Source organism: Neoarthrinium moseri (assembly GCF_022829205.1).
Source record: "Neoarthrinium moseri strain CBS 164.80 chromosome Unknown scaffold83_Wmoseri_CBS_16480, whole genome shotgun sequence".
Lineage (NCBI taxonomy): Eukaryota > Fungi > Ascomycota > Sordariomycetes > Amphisphaeriales > Apiosporaceae > Neoarthrinium > Neoarthrinium moseri.
In genome coordinates, this window is record NW_026055197.1 from 74867 (window position 1) to 92546 (window position 17680).

At 49.7% G+C, this 17680-nt stretch overlaps 8 protein-coding genes across 8 annotated transcripts; 2 read left to right on the top strand and 6 right to left on the bottom strand.

Annotated features, from left to right (window-relative positions):
- Positions 1-1176: 1176 nt before the first annotated feature.
- JN550_012293 (uncharacterized protein) lies at positions 1177-2391 on the bottom strand (the record flags this gene model as incomplete). The annotated part of the gene is made up of 4 exons (XM_049310753.1): positions 1177-2007; positions 2068-2136; positions 2195-2297; positions 2357-2391. 4 exons carry the CDS (start codon positions 2389-2391, stop codon positions 1177-1179), a joined length of 1038 nt encoding a protein of 345 aa, XP_049165729.1.
- Positions 2392-3816: 1425 nt separating this feature from the next.
- JN550_012294 (uncharacterized protein) lies at positions 3817-4269 on the bottom strand (the record flags this gene model as incomplete). The annotated part of the gene is made up of 1 exon (XM_049310755.1): positions 3817-4269. The coding sequence occupies one exon, from the start codon at positions 4267-4269 to the stop codon at positions 3817-3819; it is 453 nt and encodes a 150-aa protein (XP_049165730.1).
- Positions 4270-5746: 1477 nt separating this feature from the next.
- Positions 5747-6822, bottom strand: JN550_012295 (uncharacterized protein; the record flags this gene model as incomplete). Its single annotated transcript, XM_049310756.1, has 3 exons — positions 5747-6459; positions 6588-6767; positions 6816-6822. The coding sequence occupies 3 exons, from the start codon at positions 6820-6822 to the stop codon at positions 5747-5749; spliced, it is 900 nt and encodes a 299-aa protein (XP_049165731.1).
- Positions 6823-7486: 664 nt separating this feature from the next.
- Positions 7487-7939, bottom strand: JN550_012296 (uncharacterized protein; the record flags this gene model as incomplete). The annotated part of the gene is made up of 1 exon (XM_049310757.1): positions 7487-7939. The coding sequence occupies one exon, from the start codon at positions 7937-7939 to the stop codon at positions 7487-7489; it is 453 nt and encodes a 150-aa protein (XP_049165732.1).
- Positions 7940-8566: 627 nt separating this feature from the next.
- On the bottom strand, positions 8567-9064 carry JN550_012297 (uncharacterized protein; the record flags this gene model as incomplete). Its single annotated transcript, XM_049310758.1, has 1 exon — positions 8567-9064. The coding sequence occupies one exon, from the start codon at positions 9062-9064 to the stop codon at positions 8567-8569; it is 498 nt and encodes a 165-aa protein (XP_049165733.1).
- A 1731-nt stretch (positions 9065-10795) lies between these two features.
- On the top strand, positions 10796-12643 carry JN550_012298 (uncharacterized protein; the record flags this gene model as incomplete). Its single annotated transcript, XM_049310759.1, has 1 exon — positions 10796-12643. One exon carries the CDS (start codon positions 10796-10798, stop codon positions 12641-12643), a length of 1848 nt encoding a protein of 615 aa, XP_049165734.1.
- Positions 12644-13340: 697 nt separating this feature from the next.
- On the top strand, positions 13341-14535 carry JN550_012299 (uncharacterized protein; the record flags this gene model as incomplete). Its single annotated transcript, XM_049310760.1, has 4 exons — positions 13341-13909; positions 13959-14077; positions 14140-14255; positions 14308-14535. The coding sequence occupies 4 exons, from the start codon at positions 13341-13343 to the stop codon at positions 14533-14535; spliced, it is 1032 nt and encodes a 343-aa protein (XP_049165735.1).
- Positions 14536-14770: 235 nt separating this feature from the next.
- On the bottom strand, positions 14771-16630 carry JN550_012300 (uncharacterized protein; the record flags this gene model as incomplete). The annotated part of the gene is made up of 3 exons (XM_049310761.1): positions 14771-16161; positions 16210-16292; positions 16443-16630. The coding sequence occupies 3 exons, from the start codon at positions 16628-16630 to the stop codon at positions 14771-14773; spliced, it is 1662 nt and encodes a 553-aa protein (XP_049165736.1).
- Between the last annotated feature and the right edge of the window lie 1050 nt (positions 16631-17680).

Here is a 17680-nt window from a genome sequence, read left to right on the forward strand (position 1 = left end):
GTTATCTAGAAGAATGAGATAGCCGTCCGACAAAACAACACTTGGAAAGGAATCAGGAGATTCGTTTTCTCCCGCGGACGCAGCCAAGCTAATAGTCCAAACACGGCGATGATGCTATAATCCAACGTGGCAGTCCCCGCGAAGGAACTGCCGCTTCCGCGCGGCGACATCACCCGTGAGGCTTCAGCTGCAATATCGGCGCCACTGGCCCCGATCGCCGCAACCACCGAATGAATCGAAACGATACGGATTCATGGAAAAGCTTATGCGATCGCGAAAGAGAAGAGAAGATGATGATTCCAGAGCGCGCCGAAGCCCCCCTTTCCCCAACGCCAAGAAGGACCCGGGGGGCGCCTATCAGGAGTGGCACAGGTCGTGCCATCACGCAGTCGGCAATAAGGAGGACGCCATGGAGGCGAAAGGGGTAGTGATTGTGACATCACAGTCATGCTAGGATGGGAACTTTGAAGATACTGAGAAACTACAGCTCGTGTTTCAACAATGACATGCTCGCACGTTTGGGTCGCCGTTCTGTTGATCACTTTGTGTACATGCATTTTTCTATCTGTGTTGTGCCAAAATCGGCACAATTTCCCTGAGCTCGGCCCAGGAGTACGAGGGCGTATCACATCGTCAATTTCAACTGACCTCTGATACCCGACACGTTGCCGATGTCACCACGCGACCAGCTTCACGTGCCCTTTCCCACATTGAAACCTCTCCGAGTACAGCCGAAGCCCCATCAACATTGTGCCATTGAGGGAAACACAGCCAAGGCGATTGATGCCTACACCGGCAATCACTCGCCAAGGACCTGGCCGACTTGTTCGAAGACACGCGGCCCAAACCTATCGCCGACATAATAGCTCGCATAAAGGCTAAACTGCACCTTCGGGAAATTGCGTAAGTCATGTGCTTTTGGGAATCAAGAACACTTCAACGACTACATATACGAGTACTAGTCCACTGGTCATCCGTGCAGTGATTAATGGTCGTATGTCCAAGGTCATGTCACTTAGTCGCGGACGAAAGCCCATAATCAAATTGTGATAGCAAACAAAGAATCGAGAGAGATCCATATCTTTCCCTCTCTCACATCTTCATTATAATTGTAAGATATGTAGAATAGAAAGTGTTTACGGCGAAGCTTGCCGTACTTCAGTTAGCTTGACTCGCTCAAGCCCTGACGTATGTTTCGTTCCCATGGACGCGGCGGAAGCCGCCACAACGAGCGACATCACACTGTAGCTCCACCATTTTCTTCTGGTCTCCCGCCGGATCCTGCGACTCATCATCCAGGGTCCATCCGAGGAAGCCATTGGTATAGTTCGGCTCGAAAGCATCATCCAAGACACCCAGTCGTTTCCCGTACTTGGTGACCTTCTCCCAGTCCCTTTTGACGTTCTTAAGGTCGTGCGAGAAGTAGGCGAAGCTGCGCTCAAAGATCTTGCGGTTCAATGGCGTCCCCATGGTAGGCTTAAAATCGACATATTCATCCCATGCCTGCTCGGGCTGCGTGAGGACGAAGTCGGTGGCTTTCTTGATAGCTCGGAGGAATGAGCGCACTTTGTCAGGGTTCTTGTCAATGAAACTCTCGTTGCCAATGTACAAGATCGAACAGAAGCAGCAGCAGCCAAGCTCAGCAAGCTCGTCGATGCGCAACATTTGCACGTCGGTTTTGGGGCGCCCTTGTGCCGAGAGCCACTCCTCGAGCTCCACCATCTGGACGTTCTCAAGGCCAATGCCGGCATCGATTTCCCCCTTGATGATAGCCTTGGAGACATTCATCCCGCATCGGACAGCGGTGTATTCATCCGGGGACATGCCGTAGTGAGAGGTCAACTCGTCGATCTGAATTTTACCAAACTCACCGACGTACCCAATGCGCTTGCCCCTGAGAGATCGGAAGTCGGTGGTGATGCCCGAATCTTTCAGGTATACGACCCCTGTAAACGGTTCATCCAGGAGACTGCCAATGGAAACGACTGGGAAGTTTCTAGCTTTGGCCTATATAACAAGAATCAGTCTACAGCTTAACTGCGTCTCATGCAAATACACGAGACCTACAGCAAGGGTGTGAATCATGGCTTTGAAGCCCAAATCGACCTTTCCAGAGCCGATGATCTCAGTGACATCCTGCATTGGGGTCAACAAGGGTCAATACGGTTCTGCTTCTCTGAGGCAGGGAACCGACGCTAGGGTCATTTGGCTCGAGGAGCGCGACTTTGATGTCTTCGTCCTTGAAAAAGCCCTTGGCTTGCGCAAGGTAGAGCGGGGCATGGTATGGTGTGGCATGCCTGGGAGAGTTCAGCACACGTGTGTACGCTTGCTGACAGTTGCGTATGTGATCACTGACCAGTTGGTTAAGAAGGTGATCTTATCAGTCGACATGTTTGATGTTGAGCGTTATGCTAATGTAGTCAGTATGTAGACGCTGGCTGGCAGGAGGAATTTCAAAGATGCATGTCCTTTCGCTGGTATTACCCAGATCAAGTTCAACGGTACTTCTCAGATCAACTCGAGCCTCTCCACTCGCACTGAATGACTCTTCATCGATCCGGTGCGAGGGCTAGGACAAGTCAAACGCCCGTATGCTACTTTTCGCACAATACCTTGATACGTGGGATGATTCCATATTGAAAGATAACATCACTCTGAGGTTGATGTTCCGTACCGAAATACTTCGTCTGTTGCTTTAGGGTGTTGCTCGTGAGTTGGTAGATAGGAATTTTGGCCACATGGGATCCTTTGTCCACGTAGAGTGGCTTGCTTTTAAATGATCAGTAGCTGTGGGCTACGGATCCTCCTACTTCATAACCGAAGCTACCCGACGCTAGCAACCTGCGATCTCGCATCGTAACCCCTCTTTCACATGGTCTACTCGAAAGACCTGCATATGACATTGCTCGCTTTAGCCGGGTGATTGTGGGCCACCCGACTTTCTCATCATGATCCTATGGCACCTGCCAAGTCTGAACCGCCGGGGCGTAGGCCCGCGTGGATGGTGATGAATCGTCATTCAGCCATTCGAAGCTGCGAAGATGCATTTATAGTAATGTCGCCGACCCTTAACTGAATGCGCACGAGCAGTCTGGTTGGCATAGTTGCAACAGCGAATATGCAATCTTAGCTGGCTCTTTGATTCGGGATGGCAAGCTACCTGCATGTTGGAAGTGGTTAGATTGTAAAGCTCCACACCTACAAAGGTGATAATATGGCATATATTTGCGACATTATTAACCCTATATGGGGGTCTGGTCTACAAGATTTCATCACGTAAGGTTCTCATAGAGGCCCTGCTTAAGCGTGACAGGTTAACCCTCGTGCGACATTTTGAGCTTTATATTTGGCATGCACTATTCAATATTCGGCTCCTAAAACATCAAGCCTTGGACGACTTCTCTTGGGAGTTTGCATTCTCCTAAGAACTAGCGCCGAGAGGTTGCTAGAGCTTTTATGAACATTTGTCATTGATAAGAGTGCTATTCGGTGCAATGAGTGATTTATTACAGGTGGAGAGCGGTTTTATTCATGGCATCCACGGCGTACTGACCACCATGCTAGCTTATCTTCCTACACATCCGCCAACATTTGCCAGCATTTCCAGCTGAGCTTTGTCAGCTGGCACGGTCATCTGCTCCATACCCGTTTACCAAAACGTATCATACCCTGAATTGTTTCGCCTTTTTTCACTTTTCATTTTTTTTTTCTCTTCACTCAACATCTTGGGTGTTTTCAATGCTAGGCAACGCTACGTTAGGTACATAGGTAGATCAGGACAAATTCCTCAACCAAGTACAACTAGTTTGGAGATGGTTAGCGGGCTGTTGTCGATGGTTGACAGTCACCGTCATTGACATCCCCGAAGATTGAGATGCTAGATATGTCGAAGACCTCGTCGTTAAAGTTAATGAGGCTAATCTCAACATCTCTTATGAGGGCTGAGCTCCACGGAGCATCAGCAGGCCCGAGCACAACATTTTGACCTGAATGAGACTCCGGCGCATTGTCCTCGGCCTCCTCACATCCCATGTCGTTGATGTCGCCGAATACGGAGATGCTGGAGATGTCGAAAACTTCATCGTTGAAGTTGATTAGGGATACGCTGATATTGGAGATGAGAGGTGTAGTGGGAAGAGTAACAGGCCCGAACAAGGTTCCTTGCTCGACTTGACGACGTAGGATCTGAGTATTGCCGGGATTTCTGGTAGCTGAAACTGGGTATTGAAATAGCACTGAAGCTGAAGCGAGGAAAGTAATGAACATCATGTTGATCACGTTGTAGCGTTGTGACTTGATATAGGGTGATGTAGTATGATAGAAAATCGGCGAGACTTGTGCGTAACATAGCACAAGTCGCAAAATACTACTCTTTGATGCATGATGAAGTCTTATATACTTGAGGAAATTTCTATTTTTGTATGTGAACTTGCCAAGCAGAAGCTCTTGTGTCTACCCGGGTTCAATGTTTCGCTCAGCCTGATTCTGCCAATTTCTTTTCTTCCAATTTCTCTGGTTTCGGCATGGCACAGTTAGTAAGCGGGCGCCTTAATTGATTATATTAAAGTTTCACATAAGATGCTCTGGTTACCCAGGCTTGGCTTACAATGCAGCCTTCGTGTTGGGGCCTCGGGATAGGTGGATGAAGCCACGATATTGAGAAGTAGTCAGCCAAATTCTTGGCAGGCATGTGTGTCTTCATGATGCCAAGGTTCAATAGTTAATCAATGTTTGGAAACACCGTGACTAGTTGTGATGCATCCTTCTGATGGCTGTGTTCGATTGGACAGGTGATCCACGCCAAGCCTGGGCTGCTAGCCATTGCGACTTCAGCGGTGGACATCCGTCGTGGCATGGCAAAAGCGAGCTCAGCATTACCGTATTTGATCGAGGTTACGTACGTAATAGAAAGCTTCGGTTCAGCGTTCATGGGTAGTCTTAGGTATTATTTCACATTGCTGCAGCCTGTTCTGAACCATCTCTGGTCCTGCGATACGTTGAACAAAAGCACCTACCTCGTGAGTCTCCAGAGACCGGCTGTGTGTCATTGTGGCGGCGCTCTTCAAGATACGAAGCCCCGTGGTAAGTAGCTCCGACGGAGGTAAATGAGATCGAACGGTCATGGTCAAGAACCACAGAAATGTGAGCGGCATGCATGACTCGGCATGCAACTACCTTCCGCTTTAGTGATATTGGAGACAGGTTCAAGTGCTCGAGGCAAGAAACATCTGCGCTCCTTCCAATTAAACGTTCCCGTTACAAAGCTTCTCGATCGGAAAACCTGTCGCCCAAGTATAGTATTACAGGTGACAACTGTAGAAAGTGAGCAAGCAACTTGCTGAGGGCGTAGACGTCCACTGAACGATCAGCATCTGTGACATTGGCTTGTCCGGGTTCCAAGGGCATGAGATTGCCTAGCTTCCGGTGGGCATAACAGACTGATTTGCATAATAAATGTCCGTTTCATAGAAGAAACCTATGCTTGTTTGTGGGCTCTGTTGTTCATCACCTCCCGAAGCAGGTGCCGCGAATATTGGGTTCCTTTTCAGTACCTAGCTACCTCTGTACCTATTGTGGGGTTCTATGCGACACGGCCCGTCGCGTCCCCGTCAAGCCATTGATCGTAGTTCTATTAGACTTGGCCGTCGCATCACCCATGATGCATACAAATTACCAGCCGTTTGGTAATTCGCATTGTAGTATCCACCAATGAAGGTACGCCGCCATCATAAGTGGTATTGCACGATTACCAGCCAGAACAAGTGCAATGGTGCTGACTAACCGAGTTTCTCTTCTCGCCCCAGCCACCACCGTGGCTGTTGTTAGAAGCGTGGACGTCTTTGTAGCCTGTGGCACCGGCCCAGCTGCCCTCAGCATCGTCGCCACGTTGACCCCATCCGCCGCCATCTCTGCCAGAGATACGTTGATTCTTGTGGTTGGCGATGGAGGCCTGACTGCCTGCAAAATAGGCGGGAGAGTCCCAGTAACTCTTGCCACCATTGTCGCGAGTCCGGTCATCGACATGGCATTGGGCGGTGGCAGCATGCCCGCCATTGGCGTGGTAGTTGTCACAGCCCCACTCATACTTGGGACCGGCAATTGAGCCTGAGCGATCAAAGCTGTGGTCGCCGGAACAGCTTTCTTGGCACTGACTCTCCTCGAACTCATCTTCAGTCGGGGTTGTACATTCGTGGCCACACGGCAGCCAGCCGCCTCCTTCACTGCCGTTGGTGGAAGGCTGGAATACATCCGAGGGTGGCTCCGAATCGCTGCCATGATGCTGGGCAGTCGCAACAGGTTCGCTTCCAGAGCCCCATGCACTGGCGCGAACATCATCAGCATCGATGGGATTATCGTCTTTAGCATGCTTGATGTCGATTGCGACGCTTCGAGCAACTCCCTCCAGGACCGAAACCTGACCCTTGATAGCGTTCGAAAAGACTTGGACGTATTCTAGGCCTGAATGCAGAAATGTGTCAGCTCACGTCAGGTAATTGATCAAGTGCAATTCGCTGTATCATACTGAACAAATCGCAATCTTTGGCGTGAAGGAGGCAATCCATATTAGGGCATCTAGGGTCACTTACAAGCTTCGGTGGAAGTAGCGTTCCATGGGGCCGTCTGGTAATCTCCATGTTTCTTCATGTTCTCAAGGACGCGCAGGACATGCTGAGTGCTGGCGATTGTGTCGGTGATGAGTTCTATGCCTGTAGCATCAATCTTGCCCTGAGAGAAACCCATGGGGCCGTTGAGCGAGGAGTAAGTAGCTGATAGGTGTCAGTAAGCATATTGAGTTTCACTCCAAGCTCTCATACCTGTCATGTTTGGACTATGACCTTTGTTTGAGGTTGATTGTCAGAAGTACTGATATGGCGTTGTTGGTGTGAATCACGCAACAGCAATGAGAATGGGTGATAGGGGAGGAGAGATGTAGGGAGTCTTCGGAGTGATGGAATTATTTATAATCAATAGTCAAGAGAGCCTGGGTTCACTTTGAAAAGCCCCACCGTGGTTAATTCACAAGATGTATTCACCAGCCTTGAATTCACCAATTCACCAATTCACCATAGCGCATCGGACGGGTACCGTCTCAATCAAGCAACTTGCAACAATGGAGTGCTTTCCACTGATTCGCAATTTCAGGGGCGCAGGGTACAGCTGCAGAAAGTAGGCTACTAAATTATTCAACATTTCAACTTAGACATACTGGCTAGAAGCACCCGCTGGTGTTGGAGGAGCCGCAACACTTAAACCCACGTTTTGGTCTTCGCAGCTACAATATAGTATTTTGCTTAATCATTGCCATTGACAATTAAGGGACATGTCGTGTATCAAGATAAAGGGCTTAAACTTCTGAATCAGCAATTTAGCATTGCATTGTTGCTGGGAATGAAAAATATTCTCAACAGAATTCAGGTTTCCATGTGCCTCTCGTTCTTGGGACAGCACTAGACTACAGTGCGAATTCCATGTGCCTCAACACTTCCTAATCAATGTCACTCTGACTGTCACTGATCTGCTTGGGAAAATATACAGGAGCATTAATCGCGACCTGGCCCTCCATACTCCTCATCAGTACTCTAATGCTCCTTTCAAGATCCCTCATGGCCATGGCAACCGTTTCGCAGAGCCTCTTCTTGTTCTCGACATGTTTCTCCCAGTCTTTCTTGCTACCGTTGTAGCTATCGTAAGTCTGTTGTTCCGCATTTTTAAGTCCATTGCCGAACTCATTGAACAAATGTTCGAGGTGTGACTGTTCTGCAAAGACGATGTCTCGGAAGGTGTCAGAAAAGGTTAGGAAGGACCTGGCAAGTAGGAGCATGTCCTTCTCTCCAGTCGAGGTGGATGCAATGTTCTCTTCAAAGATCTCCATAACGTTGGACATGTCGTGGGTGATCTTAGCGATCATACTCCAGTTGATGTTTGCTTTGGTCGACATGATGTTGATCTAAGGTGGCGCTTGGTAGGCGCAGGAACGGTAATGTCAGCAGATGGTACCTTCGGGGTGTGCTGGCTTTAAGCATCAAGTCGCAATGTCAATCATGCAGGAGTATCATACTTTGTAGATTTGTGGATGCTGACACCCCCATGCTGCATCCGCAGCGAACGTGATTGCTGACCCTATGGGAATATTGGCTTGTTCACCTTACTTTGTTCTCAAATCCTGGGGACAGTGAATCTTTGACCGGCCTGGAACCTGTGAGGACCTGGTATCCTCTACTCGGTTTTCCCGTGTGGCCATTCACCTGTGCAATTAGATACAAACGACGAATGCAATCATGTTTTTGGGGTTTACATCTATTCACATAGTCTTCGAAGCTACGAGAAAATGATATACTTAAGCGATTTTAAGTTATATACTCTTTTTATCAGACACGAAGCTCAGTTTAATGTGGTAGCTACGGCATCATTACTACCACATAGCCGTTATTGACACCATAACCTGTGCGTTGATGGTCGTAGATGTCAAATTATCATTCTCCACCATTGACCCTGTCAATTCGTTCGCCGTAGATGTGCGATCACGCGCGGCATTCTCCCAGTTACTTCGCTCCTTGTATTTCTGTTATTCTTCGATTCGCACGTTGAGCACATCGACGTAAAGCTCCTTGGCAAGTTCTGACATCACTCTGAGCTCCTTACGCTCATCGGTCAAGCTATCCTCCAAGAAGCCTCTGGCATCTTCCCACTCCTTTCCTAGCTCTGCACCTGCAGCCAAGAATCCTTCAAGGCGTGCGACTTCCTTGAGTGGTGCTCTCGTTGACTGCATGGCGTCGATGACGTGAATGACCTGCTTCCACAGGCGGACGGCCCTGGTTCTAGCCTTGTCCTCGAATTTCGTAAATCGGCCTTGCAATTGGTGCTTTTCCTTGTCCAAGGCAAGTATTTGGTGTTTAAGGCTGTCGATGGTATCATCTTGGCCGACACATTCTTGCTCAAGTCGGTCAATTGCGGCTCTCTGCTTCTTGATGGACCCGTCCTTTTGCTTAAGTTTCGTTAACAGCCTCGCATTGAGCTTCTTCTCACGTGCAAGTTCAGTCTTGAGTATCTCGACCTCGTTCATTGTGTCTGTATTCGGTTTGCTTGGTAATTTGAACTTGGAAGGTAGATGGGTCGCCGAGGTCGAAGAGATGTTGCAATTGCACAGTTAGGTGCGTTTGGCTTGCAAGAGTTGACGTGGAGGCCTCTAGTGAGAAACGCCAAAGGCCTGTGGGAGCTGCTTTCGTGCATCAACATTGACTTATTGCTCTTTTCAACCCATTTCTGTGGTTCTCTGTGAACCTAGACAATGTTGCCTTCACCCAGATGATTGTTTTTCTGGGCCATGTTCGTTTCGTACGAATAGAGGAATAAACATGCTGTCTGGAGTAGATTCATTTGTCTAATCGCAGAACTGTCAATCGTTCCTTCCCATCGCGGATTCCTGTATAATTTGGACTCAAACCCTACGGAGTCCAAGGGCGAAGGTACAATATTGTGGATCCTGCCTTTGGGCCAAAGGCGTCATCCCCATTTCCCAAGCCGGGAGACACATGAACCAAAAACAGTTCAACTTTTGCAGACGCTGTAGAGAGTAAGATACAGCTCTCGTTCTCCTCAAAGGAAGTGCAGATTACTCTCAATTTGCATCGACTCATGGGCTCTGTTTGGACATAGACGACGACCAGTAACAAGTTAAGATTTTCATTTGCCCCACATATTCGACGTGGTAGTCATTGGCTTTCATTGTCCATGTGATCATATTGCACTTGACTATGAAAACAGTTACACAGACACGGGCTTAAATCCATGTTCATAGTTACAGTATGTGAATTGAAACATTGAATTCTCTAATAGGGGTTGAACTACCCACGCTCAGGATAATGGGGATCTACCTGTAGATATCTGGATGTTGACGTCTCGCGTCCGAATGAGATCCGTCGCCTCTGTCATGTAATTAACCTATGGTCCATTGAAAGCAACACGGATCCTGTAGATAGATCTTGTTGATACGTCCTTCTATGCAAGATAATCTTGGAAGGCTCGTTCATTGCCACTATCACATCACTGGCTTGGCAGCCCGTGATTGAGCAGAATAGAATGTATGGAGGTAGAAGTGGCATCTTGTCTAAAACTGGCCTATCTAAGCACTCGAAATGTTAATGAGGCGGTAACACTTCCCGCGCCAGGGGTATTGCCAATCAAGCCATGTTTTGGCTCAACGTGTCCAGTCGCTGGCGCGGTTGTAGGATCGTGGCAATGCACTGCCGCTAGGCTGTAACTAGTGCTTTGCCTAGCACTAACGTAGCCTGTCAGGCCTGTGGGTGTGTGGATGGCGGCGCCTGAAGCCAATAACTCTATGGTAAGCCTTCCCAAAGTGGCTTGCGCTTCAGCATTGATAGGCCGATCTGGGGAGATGATGTTTGGGGTGCAGCCAACGACCACCCAGGCTCGACAGGGCCTGCTCGAAAGCTGTTGTTGCACAAACTTCCCAGACACGAATGCAATTGTAGCACTTTGCAGCATTGCATTTGATAAATGAGACCAGCGTGATCGGCAAGAGAGGCCATTCGAGCTTTCACCGCGAGAGTGGCCCGTGCCTGGCGGGTTTGTGCCGCGCCATCGGATCTGCGTCCAGCGCCGCATCTGCCTGTTGGCGCCGAGCCTCAGCCTCCAGCTATGGGTCGCTACTTAATCAATCCGTGGCGCTAGACAACACGTCTCAAAACGACAAAACCCTCGTATCGCCTCTCAGCAATCACTGAAAACGTAGCACGCTGGATACCTCAAGACGCGCCTGCTTAAGTCGGCTGACATGGCCGTGACTCCATTGGGGGATTGGAGGTCCCATGTGTACTCCCACGTACAGATCCAAAAGAAAGACGGCAACGTCGGCTTACTGACAGAGATCAACGGCAACATCCGGCTGCTCACGATACAACCCCGGTCGCATGCTGCTGCTCAGCGTTCAAAGGGTTCTTCACTCCCCGCTATACAATGTTTCTTGAAGCTGGCGAATCTGACACAATCCCCTGATTTCATCGCCATCTCCCATTCTTTGGATGAACAAGAAAGCGGCAGCAGAAGCGAAGCCGGACATCGAGACGGGGATAACACCAAGACCGAGGGCAACGCCCAGGAGGTTTTGGTCAATGGTGCACCAGTCCCGGTATCGAGGGCCCTCTACCGAGCGCTTGAGTCTTTTCAGAGGGAGTCCGATCCCATCACTATTTGGATCGATGCTCTGTGTGTCAATGAGGATGATGTGAGAGAAAAGTCCGCTCAGACTGCCCAGAGAGCGGCCATATTCTCGGCCGCCACCAGGGCAATTGTATGGCTCGGCGAAGCTGCTGACAAGAGCGACGATGCGATGGATGCTCTGGGCCGATTAGTGGACGAGCAGCTTACACCCACGGTGCAAAAGCTGTGGATCGCATTACGCGGAAAACTCCCCATGGTTGCTGAGAATGCCACCCACGATCACGCCTCTTCCGAAAAGCAGCCAAGTCTGGACGACCAACTCCACTCTCTCCGCACATCAATTCAGCTCATGATGAACCGCCAATATTGGAGAAGGATATGGTCTCTCCAAGAACTTGCGTTTACTGCCAAGGGCGAAGTGTCATGCGGAAACCGAAGTCTGGACATAGATAGGTTTTTCTTGGCCGCAAAGTCCCTTGACGGAATACTCAACATGGCGACATACTCAAAGTGGCTTGCTTCAACCCAGATACCTGGCATTGCACCCACTTTGGACACTACCGAGCCAGCCAACTTCTCTAAAACTCCCGCCATTCGTCGGTTGACTGAACGAGAATCCTTCCGCCAGAATCGGGGGTGGTCAAGTGGCATCTGGTGGCATACTACGGAAGAGCCCCTGTTTTCGGTTTTGGCCAGATATCATATCCCAAGCGCCAGAAACGACTCTCAGACTCGGCTCGTCACCAAGGACCCGCGCGACCTTATCTACGCCTTTCATGGGCTGGCATCAGACACGCAGGAGCTCAAAATCACCACAGACTACAGCAAAGACTACGACCAAGTCTGCGTTGATACAACAATGGCATTATTGCGAAAGGACCCCAAGATATTGCAATTAAGCCAAGGTCAGACTTCCGCAGGTACTGCTCCTTCCTGGATAGTGGACTGGAGCAAGGTTAGGGTTCCACCATCATCCGATCCTGCTCATCCCTTTCGTGCATGCGGGCCGGCGGATGAACGCTTCTATCGATTCAACACCGATTCACCCCATTCCATCAAACTGACTGGTGCGTTCGTTGATACTGTAAAGACAGTCACGAAATCAGCACCTCTAGATGTTGATGCGGATTCACGTAAAGAGCTGATGAGCCTCGATGATCTCCTCAAGCAATCCCTTGATGGGGAAGGCTGCCCTTACAAGGTTGACCAACAATTGGGTATCCCGGCAGGCATGGTGCCCGAGGACCTCTTCATAACCGAAACTGGCTATGTTGGATTCTCGTACGATGCTGGCATAGACGCGGGCGATCGTGTTGCTGTTTTTTATGGATCTCATGTTCCCTTTTTGTTGAGGAGGTCTGATGAGACTTTCCGCATTGTGGGAGAGGCTTATGTACATGGAATCATGAATGGGGAATTCATGAGTGTGCATAGACAGGAGAGCACCATACGCCTGTCTTAGAGTAATTGCCCAACGATTCGGAAGCAATCAGACACCGATGCATGCACGGATCAGCTTCTGGCGTCTTTGGAACCCCAAGCCGTGGACCTTGAACTGAATCTTGTCCCCATTCAATGAACCACTTCTAAGAGTTTCCCAGAGAGCAGAGTCAACATATATTAATGCATCTTTCGGAGTAGTACTCGTGAGCCTATGCAAATACTTGTCCCTGAAGACGACATGGCCGAAACACACATCATGAGCTAGGCTCGGTGAAACCGGACTCAACAACGTAATAAACATCTGATCATGTATAAGTGTAGCATCAGTGACAGATAATTAGGTATCGTATTATGGTCAGCAATCACACATGAATCAGGCGAGCCTTCAGGACGGCCACCCTTCGCGTCGGCAAGAGGCAGTCCACATTGGCAAGACACATCAGTCAAAATCATGCCATTGTATTGTTGGAATTTATTGGTGTTCGAATATCGCTCGGTTTGCTGTGCTGGTTTGTTGTTATTGACCCAGCAACCAGCGCCGTGAATACCTAAGTGCGTCAGAAGACTGGACTGTTATCCAATATTTTTTGTCCCACTGTGGACGCGAGTTCAAACCATCATCATTTCTTTTCACCTTACGCCATTTCTTCGCCTGCACAAAGCTGCGCTCTCTCACAACAACAGGGCAGCTCCTCAGCCAATCTGCTACAGTCGGTATGGCCTTCCACAGTCGCGTCGCCGGTATACAGGCGTGGATTGAAGTCGCTGGAGCCCGAACAACCCACTACGATGATCATGATGCCAAAGAGGCAAACAAGAGAGACCTCACAACGACCACGAAGTACATCGAGTCTGTGAGCGGCGCTTCGTTCACTGTGAACTTCCAGGTCGAGAACACTTACAACTGGGGCTTCCCCAGCCACGACCTGGAGGTGCGCTGCTACGTCAACGGCCAGTGGGAGGCAATGTACTTCGTCAGCAAGATTCACACAGTGCTTGGCCCTCACACTGGTCGCTTCACAGGGAAGCCCGGCATCAGCAGTCAAGGCCAGATGGCCAACGAGGACTTCAAGTTTGCATCGATCGAGACTGTTGATGACATCCGCAAGGAGCGCGTTCAGAATGACATGAAGATTGCCAAAGGTCTTGGAGCCATTGAGCTGCGCTTCCATCGCTGCTTTCTGACCGGTTGGCAGCCATACCAGGACCCTCAGCCCCAGTCCAACACACCTACCGCCATCGCTGAGAAGGCACTGAAAGGCCGATCGATCTCGCACACCGTCGCGTGAGTTCTATGATGTGAAAGATAACGAACCAATGCTAATAGACAGAAGTCATGAACAGTCGCGGGTTGTTAGCCAGATGAGAGTCACCCACTTCCAGAACCGTCGGTACTGGCAGCAAGATGAGCATCGACCTCTGGCCATCTTCCGCTTCCTCTATCGCTCACGAGGTATGATTGACTTTGCTTACAGAATCGCTGCTTTGGAGACTCTAACTTAGGATCATTAACAGAGGACCTGGAGAAGGAGCTCATCATTCCGCGAGCTGCAACACCGCCTGACGCCTTGATCAACCTGTCCCGTGAAGAAATCAATCGATTGGCAATGGAGAGGCTGGATCAACTCAAGGTTAGCAACATCGGGACTCAGCCTCCATTCCAGTAACGGCTGACATTCGCAGGTCGAGCAGGAGTCTCAGCAGAAGAACCAGACTAAACAGAAGGAGCCTAAGCCAGACAAGGAGACCGAAGAGGACAAGGAGGCAAAGGAGAAGACCAAACTCGCGATCAAGAGAGAGCGTGATGATAGCCCCGACGGCGGCCATTGTGAAGACGACTCACGAGCCACGAAGCTCCCCCGACACGATGCTTTCGACGATGAGGAGTTCATTGACTTGACTGAAGAATGAAAGCACCATGTAATCGACGAATATGGGTATTAAATGTTGTGATTGGAATTCTTTGCACAAGAACAAGGACCTGGTATTGGTTTTATGTGCGCCTGAAATGGGCTATGGCAGACTGTGCAGAATTATGCCACTCTAATTGACTGATTCTTTCCTCTTCAAGACAGTCGGGCCACCAGTCTTCCCGTGAATGACCACTGATTAATTATTCAGGATTAATGGCCATCTAGTATCAAGGTTAAATTAACGAGTTCGTCGATATAATTCCAGCGGCTTGCTCAGCCAGTGCGTATGTGGCTGCCTGGATATGTGCGCCAAGAACCACAGGAAACACGGAAGCATCCACAACGAATAAGCCCTGAACACCCTTAACCTTAAGATTAGCATCGACTACTTTTCCCATGGCACAAGTACCCATCCCGTGGTAGGTTGAAATCCCACTGGTACGGACCCTGGCGTCAAGGTATTCGTCGCTCACGCCCGAGTTGATCGGGTCGAAGCTGCTCGGAGGTGTCTCAACTTCGATGATATCGCGACCTAAGACCGTCTGGTTTCCGGAGACTAGAGACACCATCTGGCGGATCGACTCCCGCCAGACGTACTTGTCTACCTCGGTAGCAAAATAGTTCGGATCGATGACTGGGGGCACTTTTGGGTCCTTGGACGAGATCGTGACAGAACCCTTGGATGTCGGTTGCAGGCCTACCATGGTGGTGGTGATCCAGGTTCCATTTGTGGGAAGAATGGGGTCTGCAGCTGGCAGCGGTAGATAAAGCACGAAGTTCTCCATCATCGCGTGCGTATCCTTGAGCAAAGGATGAGAGGTAGGGTCTGGGGTACGGCCTTCGTCTTTGGCTATGGCCTCAGCGAGACCATCTTTCGGAACAGCCGTAGAAGTAATGAAGTTGTTTGCGTTCCCAAGACCGAACTGTGGCTCCTGGAAGAGCGGGTTCGATGAGCCAATGGCATACCCGAGTTCGGGATTCTTGAGCTTCCAGAACATGGAGAACATGACATGATCCGCAAGGCCTTTACCCACATCTGGCAGGTCTAGCTTCGTTTCGATACCCAAAGATAATAGTGTCTCCGAAGGTCCAATGCCCGACAACATCAGCAGCTGCGGCGTTCGATATGCCCCTGCGGATGCGATCACTTGCCTGGCCTTGTACTCGATGCCGTTGGCAAGCCGCACTCCAGTCGCCTGTGCATTGCCATCACTGTCCTTTTCAATGATGATAGAATCCACTAGCGTATTGGTGAGAACTGTTGCTCCGTTGAGCGGGTATACAACACTGGCGATCTGGCGTTTGCCATCACGGCGGTTTTCAAACAGTTCGCTGACACCTAAAGTATTGCCTGCATTTCCATCCAGCTCTGGAATCGTCTCGACCCCTATCTCGTGCCAGGATTGTTCAACTTGATCTCGTAATGGATACTGGCGGCCGGTGGACGAGACCGAGGCAACGTACAATGGTCCTTCATGGCCATGCTGATCAGGGTTTTGATTATCGTCGCACCAGTCCTCTGTGGACCTGAAATACGGAAGCTGACCGTCATAGCTCCAGCGATCATCGCCGACTGTTTGTGCCCAGAGATCATAGTCAAGTCTGGGGCCACGAGTCCATCCACCTATTACTCATCAGAGGAACGAGCCTGTCTGAAAGCGAGGATTCTCACATGTGTTGATGGCGGAGCCTCCTCCAAGTGCTCGTCCACCGGAGTTTCCAATCTGTCGGTTGTCCAGATGGACCTGCGGGACACTGCGCGATGAGTATTAGCGTATTGACCAGCTTCAAGTCGAACATCGGCAAATAGGCCTGTCAAAGCGGTCACAATCCATAACGAGCAATGCAAGGAAATACAATTTATGAGAGTGTATGCCATATCACGTTTGGGCCCAAGGAACATACGTCTGGTAATTGTAGTCGAAGTCGCCCTGGATCAGGTTTGTCGAGTTGACATACAAGATGTCTGTACGATTACTAACATCCGGTCCAGCCTCGAGGACAAGGATCCTCAGGGAAGCATCGTGTTTCAGCAAGCGATTTGTAACGACAGAGCCAGCCAGCCCACCGCCGACAACGATGTAATCCCACATCGTTGGTAGCAGCATGACTCAGTCGGGAACACTTCTTGGCAGGCTGTGCAACTCTGTGTTGACAGATTTGCAATTTTGGTGGCTGGGGCTATGATGTTTGAAAAGAATGGAGGGCAAAATAACGGAGGTGAGAAGGCCTGCTGTTCTTTGCCGACAGTAGTTTGTAGCCCTATATCCTGTAATTAGTTATATTTCCTCATTTCACCTGCGCAGGGGAAGTCCGGGGAGCAAGCCGGAAACGTTTTTCTTCGTCCATGCCCAAAGAATTTCTCAGCTGGCAGTAAACCCCAATTTCAACATGCATAATAATCGTAAGATGAGTTGGGGCTTCGGAGTCGACGAACCAGTAATGCGAGGCACCAGCCACTCGGTAACCAATCAAACCTGTCCGGAAGCTGGGAATGCAAGCCGTTGTGCATTCAGTGTGGAGCACGGCCGAGGTAGCGGACATGCAATTCAACTCAAGATGCCGGGATTGCAAACAAGGAATACATCCAAGTTGCATTGGCGCATGTCCCCTTGTGCTCAATTAATGGCTCATAGTCAATTGCTGGCAGTTCATTCACGGATCTTGTTGAATCTCCGAGCACAGACTTTGAGAATCGTACATCCAGGAGCAAGATGTCCATTTCCTTTTCTCCACAGCATGACCTTGAAATTCATTCAGAAAGTTAATTACTTGAAGGATGATATGACTTCAACATCATTGTTAAAACCCAAGACCTTCGAATGGCGAGGTGCCGTACCTTAGGATTATCTGCCATCAGGTCTCAGGATCCTATATACAGGGATTTGTCCCAACCCTGCGCTTGACAAGGATGTCAAACCCGGTGTGGTCGCAGCTTCAGTGAATCAGGATTGGAAGCGTTTTGCTTCACAGTCGTACGTTGGACCTTGACCACCCCCAATATGCCGACGTGATTCAGGTCCGACACGGGTAGTCCCGTAGTGTCGACGAATCGAAGGAATGACTGTGCCTCATTTGCTATGCTGTCAATGCGAGCGCCGATGATAGCTTTAATCGACTTCTGTCCCAGTCAGAAGCTCCAT